Raw genomic sequence first — 16,952 nt, 5'->3', positions numbered from 1 at the left:
TAACTGCATGGCAGACAATTTTCCCCTCACATATTTGTTTACTGAGCTATTGATCCAAATGCTGGCAATATCTGACAAGTAGCCATGAGTTAGGATCCCAGCCTGGAACCGGAACACATTTTCAATGCGGTTTGGATGCTTTGTTTGGATCAGAAAACTAAAACTAAAACTGGGCATGATCATTTTATGTTGATAAAGCCGATAGCTGTATAATTTCACTTGTATACTATAGAACTAACATCTCCTGGAACTGGAGGGCAGGCCAAATGATCAAGCCATAATCAAAGGAGAGTCCGTCTGTTGTGGAATGACTGAGTTTTTAAATAAAGGTCATATTTGATGCACGAGTCTAAAATGCCACGGCAGATCAATTTGTTTATTATCTATGTAATCAGTGTTCAGAGGCCAGTAAAAAGGCGCAGTAAATGTTTTACTGCAGTCTTTGCTCCACACGAAAAGTGATGTAGTTGGCCATGAATTTCCAATAATTCATTGCACACTGGTCACCAATAATCCTGATTAATTGAGTTTTTTGTGGCCATGAGGCAATGACGTTGAGACAATGCACATCGTCTGGACCCACATGACGGGATTTTGATGAATTGATTTATACGCGCTACACGAAATAAAACGACCCTGTATCTTTTGGTAAAGTATCCTCGTACCGTGGAACCGGACTGGCTAATCTCCGATAGCCGAGTCTTGAGTTTCGCTGAGTGTAGGCGATAATAATTCATAGAACAGGTGCTGCGCCATAAGCCCCAAGGCCTGGGGAAGTGAATGATTAGTGGCACTCCCCCATGATGCATTGCTCCTCTGTATTAAAAACCAAACTCTGCCTTTTATTCCCTCCAGGGTTTATTAAGTGGGCCAGTTGCCATAGCGACGCTTTGGCAGGATATTGCCGGGATACGGCGTAATGGGTCTCCTGACGCAGCTCACTCTGCTCCTGTGGAAGAACTTCACTCTCCGGAAGAGACAGAAGGTACACTTTTGCCCGCCGCCGCCGCCGCCACCACCCCCCTTTTGCAAATCAACGCATATCTGCTCAGATTGGTCAGCGATGGAGGAGGAACGAGGATGTGGTTCCAGGGTTGTGTTATCAAGGGCAACTGAGATATTCAAGGAACGGTAATAGGAGGGATTTGACAACGAAAATAGTCCAGTATCGATGTAAGCCGCTTTTAACTCCCCCACTAGAGAGAGAGAGAACAATCTCACTTTAATGCCAACCAATTCAAAGTGTCACCTTCAATTTTTTGGAGATCTATCTCTTGTGCACGTTATGTCACATTGCCTGCATTAGGCCTAACAACGCCGGCCTTTGGCCTAATGGAACTGGATGGGGGATGAGGGATTTTATATGGTTTGTTTGAAGGGCAAATTCTCTCTCTGGCTCTTCTTAACAACTGACTGTGTAGTAGCCACCGGCATCCACAGCTTTATTGACGCCCAGCACTGTTACCAGGCAATTAGGCGTTATTTTAAGTGCCGTCTCTTCTGAGGATTATTTGATTTCGAGTTTTGATGTGTGTAACTGTTAGGGTGGCGGCTTTGATCTGTGCATGGTTCTCTGATACAGTATTATCATACCACTTTGGCTCTCGTTGGTCGAGGGTATTATTCTTCAAAGTTAAGTTGCAACTTGGCGTCCAGGTAGTGTAGCGGTAGATTCCCTGCCTACCAACACGAAGGTTGCAGGTTCGTGCCCCCGTGTTACCTCCAGCTTGATCGGGCATCTATTGGCACGATTGGCTGTGTCTGCGAGCGGGAAGCCGCATTGAGGGTACCGGTATGTGTCCTGGTCGCAGCACTAGCGCCTCCTCCGGTCGGGGCGCCTGTTCGGGGCGGAAGGGAACCGGTGGTAACAGCGCGATCCTCCCACGCGCTACGTCCTGCCGGTGAAGCTCCCCGCTGTCAGGTGAAAAGGAGCGGCTGGCACTCTGTGTCGAGTCGCCGGCCAATTGGCTGCCCGCCAGTTCCTTCACCGGCGCGGCGGTCCTCTGCTCGGCCGATGTCCAGTCCAGCAGTGTGGCCGGCTCCCACTGTTGTTGTGTTGGGCCGATGCCCCGACGTGCAGAGGGACTACGATCACACCGGTCTACACGGCATCAGCTAATGATGAAGAGTGGATATGATTCATCAGCTAATGACGAAGAGTGGATATGATTGTCACAGTGATGTCACAGACACCTCCACTGGCTGAGGGATCACACGCAACAGGACTGCGACAAGAAGGCTTCCATGGGGTCTGAATTGCATTCCAACGATCGGAAATTTGCCATGGAATCTATTCAGCCTACAAGGCAGTTTTGAGGCAGATGTAGCTGTTACAGTGAACGGCAGCGCTAGTCTTTGATGTATACCCTCGCGGTGATGAAAGAAGTAACATCCACCCACTGGTTTTGTCAAGGGATCAAGCACAGTGGAGCGCCTCGGTTACCAGAGTAGAACAAAAGACATCTTCACAAAAAGTCAGCTTTTGACAAAGTTCTCACTTTGTTTTTCGATAACTCAGGGCAAAGTCATTTGCAATTTCCCAAACTCTGTGTCAGGGAAACATTCCCCTTGTTAATTTGGATCAACTACCACAAAGAAGGGCGCTATCTTTTTGTTCTGTATCGGGGATATTTCGTCAGCTTTCCCCCCCCGAAAAGCATCAGAGGACAATGCTGATATTGTGCATGAAATGTAGGATATTTGGGCAGTGTCAACATGAAATATTGTTATTAGACAAAGCCAGTGGGAGTTAGCAAGGACAATGGGGCTTTCTGGAGGGCTTGTGGAGGTTAATGACCAATTATATGAATGCCTCACCAAGCTTTTTAAGATTTAATAACAGGCATGAAACTGAGTTTATGGTCCAGTATTTCACATAATTTCACAGGGGGAGATTATCTATTCACAAAGACACTCGTGTCCGATGGCAAACGCCTGGGGAGCCAGACATTGAGAAAGTCCCCATGATCTCTCGGTTCCCCTCTCCATTCGCTTTCTTTGGAATACATTATGATAATTTCCCCTCTCAGCAGAACTACATCCTCCCTGACACATCACACACCGGCGGGAATTAAGGGACGGAATTTCCAATTTGATCCAGGTTCTTTTAAATTCATGCAATGTGATTTTCTGCAATTTCCTGATCTGTAATTCATTGCCAAAGATCTACAACCGAAGATTTGGCCCAGGCCTATCCGTCAAACCCAAATCCGTGTGTAGATGTCTCTAGCTGTACCGCACCGAACAAAATGGGCCATATTAATTTCAATCAGGAGAGACTAGATACCAGAGAATGAATAAAATAATATGTTTTACAATAGTGACTGAATGATGAATTACAGAAAATATGATGAGAATTAGGTCTTGTTAATAGTCTTTGGCGCTTAGACATCACAGGGAGATATTGAGATAGAGCTGCATCAGCCATGAGCAGCAGCCAGATAGATCCCCCTGTAGAGTCTAGATACTGGTGGTGGTGATGGTGATGCCTGCCTCTCCTTCTGAGACTATGATTAGACTCCTCAGACTGATTAATCAGATGACGGATGGGTCTGTGAAGACTGCGTGGAGAAGGGGAGGTGGAGGGTGCGAGACTGACAGCGCAGGTATGAGCAGGCTGAATGGGGTAAAAAGAAGCATATTTTAAGAGTACACAGCCATGTGATTGGCTTAGCATGGGGGTGAATATCAATGTGATAGGCTTACAATCGAGGTGTGTGGGGGTGAGAGGTGATGTGACGCTATGCTATTGGTTATATGAGACCAGGAGGCAAACACCTGATTATTCAATTGACGCCCGGAAGTTGACAGGTTATTTCGAGCATGTGACAGATTTGAAAGGGTGGAGAAATAAGAAGTAAATTGTAAAGTGCAGATGATAGTCTTCCTGACGGAACTTACGTTAGAAGAACTACATTCTTCACCAACACCACCACCCCCATAAGTAACCCCCCACTAACTATAGAAACTGTAGCATCACAGATCGAAGAACTCCATGAGGTTGCCATGGCGCCGTAACAAAACAAGCAATATGTGATGTATAATTATTTGAGTTTGCCTCACCTCCTCCGCTTGCCCTTCAGTTAATTACGAAGTCAACCTTGGGAGAAGATCTTTTCTCGCATCATTTGTGCTCGTGTACGTCCTCAATCACGGGGGCCTGAGCATCATATTGGAGCGTAGCGGGGAGCTGTGGCTTGGCTGACTGGAGTCTTACATTTGATTTCTCTAAGCAGGACACTCCACCAGAGATGTTGGCGAGATGGGCGTGCGGGCAGACGAGGTCAGCGGAGGCGTCGGCCGCGAGGGCTTTGTGTGTGTGTGTGTGTGTGTGTGTGGGGGGGGGTGTTGAGTGGTGTGAGGTGTGCCGAGAGACGCGTATAAAAGCGTAGACGACGGAGGCAGCAGGGCGAAGAGTCGGCAGCGCTGTGATGATCATGTCTCCATGGAAGTCATCCGCTGTGTGTGCGCCTGACGCCCGTGGATGTTTCATGCTGGTGACAACACGTCACAGCAGGGGGGAATTACCGTTATGAAGTGAAATCTACCGCTGTACAAATCCCACTCGCTCTCTCGCCCTTCAGCTTTGTGCATGTTTCCTTGACTCGTGTCGAGGAAGACAAACGGCACTGCACTGCTTTGGTGTCGGGTTGTCACCATGCTAGAATTTCTACCGATACCCGGGAAAATATCAATGGTCTATATGAAATGACAACACATCAAGAGGCATAACAATAAATGAAGACAGATGGATGGATAGACAGACGCATGCTTCTCCATAATCTAGGCCGGAAAAAAATCATTAAAACGTTGCACGAACACAGCAGATTACCCCTGCTCTAGTCATCAGCCTATCAGAACACAGCAGATTACCCCTGCTCTAGTCATCAGCCTTACACAGCAGATTACCCCTGCTCTAGTCATCAGCCTATCAGAACACAGCAGATTACCCCTGCTCCAGTCATCAGCCTATCAGAACACAGCAGATTACCCCTGCTCCAGTCATCAGCCTATCAGAACACAGCAGATTACCCCTGCTCCAGTCATCAGCCTATCAGAACACAGCAGATTACCCCTGCTCCAGTCATCAGCCTATCAGAACACAGCAGATTACCTCTGCTCTAGTCATCAGCCATCAGAACACTTTTAGCTTGTTGAAGCAACAGATACCCACTACTAATAGGGAGGGGAAAATCTGTAGTATGTTCGATTTTTCATCAAGAGAAAGCACTGCTGGTATCAATACTGTTGGCAATCAGTATTATATCCGTTTTTAGTATTGATACTTATCGATACTATCAATGCCTGTTGGCTGTTGCAAATGAGTATTGTATCAGTTTCAAATGTAATCTCCCCGTGGAGAAATTCATCCTACTTGTTATTTTTGCCAGTGCCTTGGTCAGGGCGACTGACCGGAGTATTACCCCTTAACATACATGTCTTTGATGTGGGGAGGAAACAGGAGCACCCCGAGGAAACCCACAACACGGGGATAACATGCAAACTCCACACAGAAAGGACCTGGGACGGACCAGGTTTCGAACCCGGGACCTTCTTGCTGTGAGGCAACAGTGCTAACCACTGAGCTACCGTGCCGTCCCAGGAAAATCTTTGAAATGTCGGGTCTAGGTATCTAGGCGACGTATCACTCACTTTGCCTTAGTTGTAGAGAAAAACAGAAAATGTAGTAAACTAGCAAAGTCTTTAGGTCTTTCATTTTGTGCTGTGTTGGTCTCTTTCTCCACCCGTTCCCTTGGGTTAAAATAAAACCCTGGCATATCATGTCACATGGGACAGGGCTTGCTAACAGGTATTGAAGTGGCTGTATTCAAGCAAGGAAGTGGTTGGCAAACCACTCTACACCCAGAAGAGTGTGGAGAGGAGGAGATAAGGAGAGTGTGATGGGTTTCGCTTGGGGTGTCACCAACAGCACCAACAGCCTCATCCTGTAATAGCGGGAGGAACAGCAAACAGATATGCTATACGAGTGCTTGTGCATATACACTGCACTGCACATGTACACTGTGTGCACATGCGCACGCACGCGCGTGCACACACACACACACACACACACACACACACACACACACACACACACACACACACACACACACACACACACACACACACACACACACACACACACACACAGAGTTGAAAAGGAGATTTTAATGCAACTAATCATTTCAGAAAAGGCTGCATTTTTAGAGTAATCCATGTCAATGCTATGATTTGTATCTGTACAACAAGTTTGATCATTTTCAGGCAGAGAATTCTAAAGAAAGGTGACATCATAGGATGGCACTCAAAAGCTTTGATCCACAATTCTTATGAGAAGGTTTTCGAAACCCCATAACTTACGTTTTATTTTTGTAGCCAATTTCATGGCTTTAAACGTTGTAGGTTAACGTGACATTATATAAAACAAAAGACTTTCATTTGTCTGCCGATCATCCTCTATCCATCAGATTAACTGTGGGGTAAAAATATGAAAGTAGGGGTTATAATTCTCCGGGGAGCAACAAAAAATGACCTTCAGTCCCTGTTGGCATTTTGAAGGAATGTGCACACATATCCACCATTTTACTTGTCCTACCTTTAGAGAGATGCTCTATGAATTTTAGCAGTGGCATAATATATTATGTGGGCCTGTGTTTAAAGAAAAGAAAAAAAAGTAAGCAGTGGCCATGATGTTCCGAGCGAGGTTGAACTTCATAAACCAATCATTATGTCGATAACACTCCATCTTTCTGCAGGTGCGGCTGGTAGTCGAGGTGGTGTGGCCTCTCTTTCTCTTCTTCATCCTGGTGTGGGTGCGGTCCACCAATAAGCCAATTTACAAAGGCCAATGTAAGTCCAAACACATCCTCTTGTCTCTTCCTTTGCATCAACAGAGGACTGATTATGCCAGTATCATGAGGAAAGTAACAGTGATCCTTATTTGACTCCTAATTATCTTTGCCAAAGCTTCCATATTCATATTTGTTCCTGGCCCTTCCATTTGTAAGCATGTTGTCATTGTATCTAATAGCTGAGAAAATCTGAAATCTGAAACCCCTCCCCTTTTTTTTAACCATACCATAAGGTGTTCTCATTTGCAGCCCTTAGTGACATCACTACTCACGACTTTCATTTTCCAGCTTTTCTCGTCAGAGCCAAAAGCCTAACGAGGCGGCCAATTAGAGCAATGTGTCAGTAGCATAAAATCAACTTCCTGTTCTTTTCAACTTCCTGTTCTTTTCAGTGGAGGCACTGTTTGACTGGAACACGCACGCTGGATTCAGGTGTTTTCTTTGGCTACACATTACAACGGATGCTGTGTGTTAAATCGCTATAAAAGAGTAAAAAAAATATGGCTTCAAGACAGCTCTTCCAAAGTTTCATTTTTGTTTCTATAACAACTTTCAAATTGATACCGACAAAGCCATGTCGCCACGTCGAGACAAAATGATTGTGTAGCGGTAGGGACGTAAAAAAAACTCTCCACCTACCACTGTGACCCAGCACTGGCTCAATATTTCTCCACAACGGTGGTTTAGACATCCAACTGGGCAGATGAATGAATCTTGTCCTCTGTTCCTCAAGGTCATTATCCAAATAAAGCCATGCCGTCGGCTGGTGTGCTGCCTTGGCTCCAAGGTATGATGTGTAACATTGACAATCCCTGTTTGAGCTCCCCGACGCCAGGAGAGAGCCCGGGCCAGGTCAACAACTTCAACAACTCCCTGTACGTACTGTTGCTTTTCAACCTCATCTACTGTAAGCATGCATGTCAATGATTTGTCAGCAGTGTTGGTACAGTAACGCGTCACTAAGTGACGTGTTACTGTAATCTGGTTACTTTTTTAGTAACTAAGTAATGTAAGGCGTTACAATTTCCAAAACAGTAATCGGATTACAGTTACTAATCCAAGTAACGCTGAGTAACTTTTTTCTTTTATATATATATATATATATATATATATATATATATATATATATATATATATATATATATATACACACAAACACACACACACACACACACACACACACACACACACACACACACACACACACACACACACACACACACACACACACACACACACACACACACACACACAGTTATGCAGTCTGGCCAATAGTGGACTCCTGTATTTCATTCCAATAAAGTGGATTCAGTTGTAAAAGGAGCTGGTTTGGTAGTATGTAACTTTTTCGGGGGTAAATTTTTTTAAGAAAAACGAACTAGTAATGTAACTACTAATGTAACTAATTACTTTTGAAAAAGTAAAGTAACTTTTATTACTTTTTAAGCAGCAATCAGTAATCAGTAACTAATTACATTTCCCAAGTAACTTGCCCAACACTGTTTGCCAGTGTGTCTTTTTCAAGCGATATCTGAAACACAAAACGTGCAGACATACTGATGACCTCTTTTCTCTTGATTTTCAAAGCGTGTCTGGGATATTGATCGAGCTGCAGACTCTCCTGGTGAACAGATCCATTCTCAGCAAAGCACAGCGGCTGGCCGACGACATAGACCAATGGGCTTCAATCCTCTCACTATCTAACCCTGTTAATGGTATTTAGACATTTAAATCCACCAACACAAATACAGCTGTGTGCTACAATGCAGTGTGCTACATGTTGTCCCAGTGTCTTGATCCATTCACCTACATGTATTTCACTTCCCACCCACAATTCACCCATTTGTGTCTAAAAGGCAGGAAGTAACACTGCTGCAAGCAGAACACTAATGAGCGTTTCCAACTTCCAGTGCTGAGGCCCCAATTAATGTCTTGCTTGTACAGTATGTGTTACTTCCTGCCTTTTAGACACAAAATGAATGCTTTGGGTGGGAAGTGAGATAGGCTAATTGACTTTAAAATAACGACAATGGTCAGTAAGGATATTGTTGCAATGCTTACTGTACGATATGTGGATGTTTTGTTCCTGGCTTGTCAAATACCCCAAAGTCACCATCAAAGAACTTGCTGAAGTGCAACATGGGTCAAAGCACAAATTCAAAATTTTCCGTTGATCTTAAATGATTAAAGCTCTGTTGCCACCGAGTAATGGTTCAGAAATAATTGGTACAGTAGACACTCAGCCTCAGCAACAATCACTCTGCTATGTCTATGTTAAGCACTCTTCATCAAGGAAAGTATCCCCTTTATGTGGATGACAACTTCGAGGATTTGTTATTCTCCTTTATCCCTCAAAAACAATGGCGCGTGATTATTTACGACGCAATTTGCTGTGCAGACTGACAGATCGTTTGTCTTGATAAGTTGCTGCTTTGCATTAGGCTCATTTAGCCTGATGATATTCAGATTTTCGCACAGCACCTAATTTGCAAATAGACAAAGGGGGGGGGGGGGGGCGCTGCCGATTCAACAATCGGCTTGTGGACCATTTGCATTTTGAGGTCGCTGGCTTGTAATATACAAGATTAAATCCATCAAAGATCTAAGCCAGGCCTTAATTAATGGGATTCGCCATCTGAGGCGAGAGCACAAAAGGTCATTAAGAAGAAATGGGGGAGCGGAGTACTATCAAAGGACTGGGGTGGCAAAGGTGAATGTGTTGTTCCCGTTTTCTTTCTCCTTTATACTAGAGGTTGATTAAAAGGCTCAGGTGGTCACTTCAATCAGGAAGGCAACACTGTTCAGGAAGAGCCCAGAGCGTGGTTCTGGTTCTGTTTCCCCTGTTCGTCCCTCCTGATGGCACTGCAGTCATGAAGGGCATAATGATAATAAGATGGGTTTTTAGGAGGAGTTCTAATCATGTGAGTGGTGTATCGAATAGCATCATTAACTCCGGGCCGGTATCGAACGATTATTTTTTATTTAACATTTATCTTAATTGAACCTTGAATAACCTAATGCAAGTCACTTCCCGCTCTCGTAGTGATAATTGACTGACTTGCATGTATTACACTTGCAAAAGGGCCTCATCTAATTTAATTACGTAACCCTTTCATCATCTCAACGGCACATGTTGGAGTCCCAGAGAGTAGAAATAGACGTTGAATAGAGCTGTGAATGGGGGTTGGGAGAAACAGTTGGATCCCTGTCTTACAAAGTCATTCTGTCTGAATTGAACAGTCGATTGGTTTTGACACTCGCTCTTTTAAATCATGACTATCTCTGTGGGCAACTAATCAGGAGAAAATGGCTGCTTAACAATCTGATACATGTTTAGCAACAGAATGTCTGCTCTCACTCACTCATGCAGCTCAAGTGTTCATCCCCTATTTGCACCAATGTCGGCTTTTTCTCTCATCCAGAGAGCATGATTCCATCTGTAATTTATCAGCGCTATATTGCCACTTAACAAAATAAAATTGCAACACTTTTGGCATATTTCTGCATGCTTGATTTTACATTTTGTAAAATATTATATGTCACACATGTAGAAGATTCCACGATCGCCAGTGATATACCCTCATACATTTCAGCATTACACAGCTATACAGCAGCTGCTTAAGCAGTGTATTTCCTCTTGTATGTGTTTTCACTTTCACTTCCAATTCTTCTGCACTTGTTCTCACTCTGAACCTTCATGTCTAAGGTCAACCCGTGTCTCTGAGGAGCATTCTGGACGACAATGAAACGTTCTCCGCGTATTTGAGGGACGACTTATCCTTTCCGCCAACCGTGATCGAAAGTCTGGTGACTGCAAACATCCGCCTCAGCGCAGTAAGTATCGTCTCACATCTGTGCTTGCATATGGTGGGAGCTGGGAAAACCAGCCTCCACTCCAAGTTCTGATGAGTCCTGATTGGAATAACTTATGTTCGTGTTTTGACGGCTTCCCAACTGCTTTGAAAGCAGATTTTTCCAACTCTACCCATAAATAATGGATTTAAATCTGGCAACAAGATGCACAAAAAAAGGGACATCCAGCAAAAAGAAATGTGATTGAGCATTTCAAAATGTAGTATGTCCTGGCCTGTAAGTTTGAACTGCCTCTGGGACAACTTGCCAAGGCAATCTCAGGTGTTGATTTTACCTGGGGGGGGGGGGCGGGGTCATAAATAGAGGTGATGAGTGGCTTGTCTCAAATGTTGCCCATTGATGCTCTGATATGTATCAAGTAATATCACATGGCAAGAAGGCATTTGAGGCATGTGAGGCAAATAATGTTTGCCTCACATTATTGAGGATACTTAAATGGAATGTACACTGATTAAGAGATCTCTGTTGTACACAAGACATGGTGGTGGCTCGCTGGACTGGAGTTCATACTGTACCACGTGTAAAGTCCTGGTGGTGGCTCGCTGGGCTGGAGTTCATACTGTACCATGTGTAAAGTCCTGGTGGTGGCTCGGTGGACTGGAGTTCATACTGTACCACGTGTAAAGTCCCACTGTGTTTCATGTGCCATTCTCTTTTTATGTCTTTGTCACATATCTGCTCTCGTCTCACTTCATCTCAAATGCCATAAAAATAGTCTATAATAGGATAGGACATATCTACTTCTGTGTGGATCTGCGTGAATGTAATGTATGTATGTGTATGCCCATGTCAGTTTTGTGTCTCATTTTCGCCGTTTCTGTGAGTCTGACTGTAGCTGTATCTGTGTGGACTGTACATTATGTCAGGGCTTTTCTTCCTCTCCTCCTTTGAGGATGAGACTTGAGAAAAATAAAATTTAATACTTAAAAAGAAAAACAATGTGTATAATATAATATAATATAATATAATATAATATAATATAATATAATATAATATAATATAATATACTGATTTAGGGTGTGATTTAGGGTACCATGTTTGCACAACAATGTAAAACACATCAATACCATCAAGGGAAAGTACTTAGGTAGATACATAGAATAGAGTCAAAGATGAGTATTTTGTCAGCGTCTACCAGAGTTTCTATTTGTTTTCCAGATGAGCGGCATGCTAAGGCCAGACAAACTGAGGAGCATCCTGTGTGAGGGGACAAATCTAGATGAATATGTCCAATTCAGCAGCACAGCTGACAAGGAGGATTTTCAAAATGTCACTTGCTCCCTCAGTCGACAGCAGCTGATGAACACGCAGCGAGTTTTACTCCGAAATCTGGACGAAAGGAAAGTGCTCTCCAAGGTATGTTTGTGTTTTTGTCCCTTGTCCCCCACGCAATGAGAGGTGTGTGTGTGTGTTTGTGTGTTTGTGTTTGTGTGTGTGTTTGCGGAGGCGGGGGGGCATAGGTTTTCAAAGTCTGAGACTGTGGGCCTCCCCCAAGACAAAGCTTGGAAAAAGGACCCCCCCTCGCTAAAATTCCTGGATGCCTATGGGATCATGATCATGTTGACACTCAATAATTGAGCCAAGATCTACAGTATCTTTGAACAACCTCTTTACCCAAATCACACACATTTACGGTAGGCTATATATGAGATCTTTTAATAATGTAATCTAATAATCTAATGTAATCCCCCCCAACCCCCTCCCCCCCGCCCCCCACACTTCCATTCACTGAGCCTTCCCTGAAACTGCTTGGAGCCCTCCTGGGGAGGCCTGCCCCCCACTTTGAAAACCTCTTATGACATGTGTGTCTTATGACATAACTGCTCTGATTTTGATTCACTTGGAGGAATGGTGCATGTTGTCACTGTGTTCTGGTGTGGGGGAAAAATCACATGACTTGATGGGGATGCTATAAGTAAATCACATGACTTGATGGGGATGCTATAAGTAAATCACATGACTTGATGGGGATGCTATACGTAAAGTGAAAGTCCCTAATACTGCAAACCTGATTGACATGAGACTTGCTACACACACATCCCACACTACCCTTAAAATGACATAGATTGGCCTAATGAGGGCGCTGTCATTAAAGGTCGAAATTTGAAACTCAAAACATGTCTCGAACCACCACTTTTTGGACAAAACTTGTAGGGACGATGCATTTAGGCACTCTGTTCTGGCATTTGGGGCGGGGGGGAGAGGAGACGCTATAATCAAAGGTCTGATGGGGATGGTATAATTAAAGGTCAGAATTTCAAACTTTGAAAGGCCAGAACTGCTACACCACTTGTCCAATTTTGATGAAAACGGGAGGGATGATGTATCTTGTTAGTGATTGGCCCAAGAAGAGCCTGCATCATTCATGGAGGAGGACATGTGTACTTGTTCATTAGCCTTGTGTTAATGAGGAGTGTTTATGTGTGTTCTTTCATCAGTAACGTACTGTTCAGTGTGACTGTTCATTAGATAGTGTTTATTTGAAGGAGGAGATGTTCTTGACACTGAAATACTCAAAGTGGCAGAACAGCATTTATTGAATAGCCTCGTTTGGGGCTTAGGTCCTTGGGCAGCCGAGGCTTAAGAGCCAGGTTGGACAGCCGTTGTATGCCATGTGGAAGTTTGGTACTGTGATGAATATGCAGCCACATAAACTTCCACTTCTCTCATTCCTCATCAGGGCAAATAAGAGCAGCCACAAAGGCAGCTTCTGGAGAAGCAAAAAAAAAAATCACTCAGTGGCTTATAATATATATATATATATATATATATATATATATATATATATATATATATATATATATATATATATGGAGTGTGTGCCCACTGGAGTCCAAACTTGGGACCAAGGCCTACGTTTTGACAAAGTGGCAAGAAGCCAAGAGCCTAGGTATCTGCAGTACCTATATATCGTTTGATTCATGTATCTTTACTGAACTAAGGTATCGGCCCCGGACTTTTCTAAACTAGGGTATCAGCCCCTCCGAGGCCGGCTCGGCCGCTGCGCGGGCTTGCCGCATGCGGCTCGTTGACTGCACGGCCTCGCTTGCAGCTCGGCTGCTGCGTGGCCTCGCATGCTTTATTAGCATGCGCAGCGCACAATCGCCTGCGCTATTTGCATGCGCAGCGCACAATTGCTCAACTTGGCATCACTGATGATCTCAGTGATGTCATAGGCATTGTGACATCAGTGTCAGTCTAGTGATTGTAACCAAAAATGACAATTACTCGAGTGACATCACCGATTATGTCATAGATGATAATGTCACAATAGCTATGACATCATCAGTGATGATGTCATAGCCAGCGAGCCCACGCAGCGTGCAAGCCTATAGGAATCGATTGCCTAGTAGTGTGAAAGTAAATAATACTCGCCAAAACTCACCAAATCAATCCCGCCCTTCAAAATGACCACTGCCTTGTGCCTTCGTCATCCCCAATGTCAAAAATGCATGTAATCGGGTGGAAATTATTTGTTTATTAGAACCAATGTTTACTTGGATTCATCTGAATCTCAGACTTCCCTTCGGGATGATGAAAGCCTGCACTTTTCTTTGAGTTTATCTTCGAGAGAAAATATATGGGACAGGAAATCCAATAAATAAGTGATAAGGCAGGAAGTTCATAGGAGAGAGCATTTGAACAATTTAAGCCCACAGGCATTTTCAGACAAACCCAGACAAGATATGGGGAAAGAGCTCTTGAGTGCCTCAAGCAAATGGATAGAAAAAATGCAAAAACAACATCAAGCTCTACAATTTTAAGCTTGACATTGCTGAATAACAGTGATAACATCATAAAGAAAAAAAATCAGAGTTTATCAGTTACCGAGTGGCACATCGATGATGTGTGAATGGAAGGGGAGGGAGGGGAATGGGCACTGCACTGATTATGTCATCAGTGATCATGTAATGAGTGCTAATGTTATCAGTGAATGATGTCATCGGTGATGGTTGCTGCTAGCCGGCCGTGCTGGTGGGAGTGAGGGTGCTGCGACTGGCGCTACCTGAGAATTAGCGTGCTGCTGTCCTGGCAGCCGCACAGATGTCATCACTGATGACGTCACAGTTGCTTTAGTGACATCACAGTGACACCCTAACCTCATCCAATTGGGCAAGAAACGGGCTCCAAATAGTTGAAAATGTGTTAAGCGAGTAGCGAGATGGTCCTCAGGAACCTGAGTCTCTCCATGCGCACAAACAAAACTATCTCTGTCAGCCACAGTTGAAAGGAGAAGGAGCAGACTTCAACCCCTTCAAATTGAGTGTGGGGGTGTTCTACAGTACATTCACACCTGTGCAATTGTGATCTCATCGGTGATGATGTCATCAGTGAGCGATATCATAAGTGATGTCATCAGTGAGTGACATCAGTGAGTGATGTCATCGGTCATGTCATCAGTGAGGGATGTCATCAGTGATGATGTCAGTGATGATATTATCAGTGATATCGCTCGAGAAATTGTGATGCCATCGGTGATTATGTCAGAGTGAGTAATGTCATCAGTGACGATGTCATCAGTGATGGAGCCATTGTGATCTAATCAGTGAAGTCAGTGATGTCACTCATCTGTTTGTCACAAATCACTTACGCACAGAGACATTGTGACATTGTCAGCGATGTCATAAATCCTCCTCTACTTATGCACAGAGCAAGTGTGACTTCATCAGGGATGATCATCAGCCATGGCATCATAAATGATGACATCGCAATTGCTCGACTGACATCACTGATGACATCAAAATTGCTCGGTGTCAGTGATGTAAAAAATCAGTGATCTAATAAGTGATGCCATAAATCATTCTACTTAGTGATGTCATAATATCTCCTATGCTGAGGCCATAAATACCATGCACTAACTTAACCAGTACATGGTGGCAACAACCCAGAATAAGCGATTAGAAGTTCACAGGGTTCCGTGTCCAAACCACCCTGATGCCGTCTTGGTGGAGGACTACAGATCGGCCACCATCATGTGCACCAAATGCGGCCTTGTAGTGTGCGACTGTGTAATCGATGTGGGCTCAGAGGAGAAGACATTTACCACCAAAGATCCATCCAGAGTGGGAGACGCCCATTACCCGCTGCTCAATGGGGGAGACTTGACCACCATTATCAACAAGGAAACAGCCGCAGCTAACTTTGATGAGTTCGGTAACTCAAAGTACCCGAACTGTCCGGTCCGGAACCGGACCATGAGAAGCTCGGACTGGGCTATGCTCAAAGCCTTCAAAGAGATCACCACCATGGCTAACCGCATCAACTTACCGGGCAATATCATTGACAGAACCACCAACTTATTCAAGCAAGTTTACGAACACAAGACCTGGAAAGGGCGAGCTCACGACGCCATCCCCTCGGCCTGCCTCTACATCGCATGCAGACAAGAAGGGGTTCCAAGGACATTTAAAGAGATCTGCGCCGTCTCCCGTATCCCCAAGAAGGAAATTGGCCGGTGCTTCAAGCTGATCCTCAAGGTGATGGAGATGAGCGTGGACATCATCACCACAGAAGACTTCATGTCCCGCTTCTGCATCAACCTAGGCTTGCCGAAGGATGTCCAGATGGCTGCCACCTGCATCGCCAGGAAGGCGGTGGAGCTGGACCTGGTGATGGGCAGGAGCCCTATCTCTGTGGCCGCGGCAGCCATCTTCATGGCCTCACAGGCCTCCGCTGAGAAGAAGACCCAGAAAGAGATCAGAGATATAGCTGGTGTTGCGGGTGTGACCATTAGACTCTCATACCGACTCATCTACCCGCGTGCCGCAGAACTCTTCCCTCCAGACTTCAAATTTGACACATCTGTTGACAGACTGCCCAAACTGTGAAGATGCTATGTATATATACAGTGACAACACTGCTGTATTTCTTCTAATGGCTTTCCGGCACATTTCTGCCTCACAGTTGGGGCTGTGCTGTATTTAGGATTATATTATTTTTATGTCGTGGCCACTAGGGGGCGATGCATCTGTCTGTCTTATGTCTGTATTTCCCCACGAAAAATAAAAAAGAGAAAGTGGCCAGGTTGCCGATCATGTCAGCCTTTTCCACTTCCCACCCAATTCAACCATTTTAAAAGTTTCTAAAAGGCATGAACTAACTTGCATGCAAAACCGTAACGAGGGCCCTGGCACTGGGTCGCCAAATGGATTGGAAGTTGGAAACCCTCATTAATGTTCTGCTTGCACCTGTGTTGTTACTTCCTGCCTTTTAGACACAAAATGGTTG

General features: G+C 44.5%; 1 protein-coding gene and 1 pseudogene across 2 annotated transcripts in view; both read left to right on the top strand.

Moving 5' to 3' along the window:
* Positions 1 to 919: 919 nt before the first annotated feature.
* LOC310779574 (phospholipid-transporting ATPase ABCA1) overlaps positions 920 to 16,952 on the top strand; it is a gene marked incomplete at both ends in the record, with an annotated part of 271,956 nt that continues 255,923 nt past the window's right edge. The window contains 6 exons of the mRNA XM_083640100.1: positions 920 to 985; positions 6,756 to 6,849; positions 7,585 to 7,726; positions 8,439 to 8,566; positions 10,558 to 10,685; positions 11,883 to 12,080. Of these exons, the coding sequence (XP_083496226.1) occupies positions 920 to 985; positions 6,756 to 6,849; positions 7,585 to 7,726; positions 8,439 to 8,566; positions 10,558 to 10,685; positions 11,883 to 12,080 (756 nt within the window). The remainder of the gene's footprint in view (positions 986 to 6,755; positions 6,850 to 7,584; positions 7,727 to 8,438; positions 8,567 to 10,557; positions 10,686 to 11,882; positions 12,081 to 16,952) is intronic.
* LOC310780227 (transcription initiation factor IIB pseudogene) lies at positions 15,596 to 16,552 on the top strand (annotated as a pseudogene). Its single transcript has one exon. The product of its transcript is annotated as a transcription initiation factor IIB pseudogene (transcript).

This window comes from Poromitra crassiceps (assembly GCF_964638095.1).
Source record: "Poromitra crassiceps genome assembly, chromosome: 7".
In the NCBI taxonomy this organism is placed as follows: Eukaryota; Metazoa; Chordata; class Actinopteri; order Beryciformes; family Melamphaidae; genus Poromitra; species Poromitra crassiceps.
The sequence above is the reverse complement of the archived record's forward strand: the minus strand, read 5'-3'. Positions and strand labels throughout refer to the sequence as shown.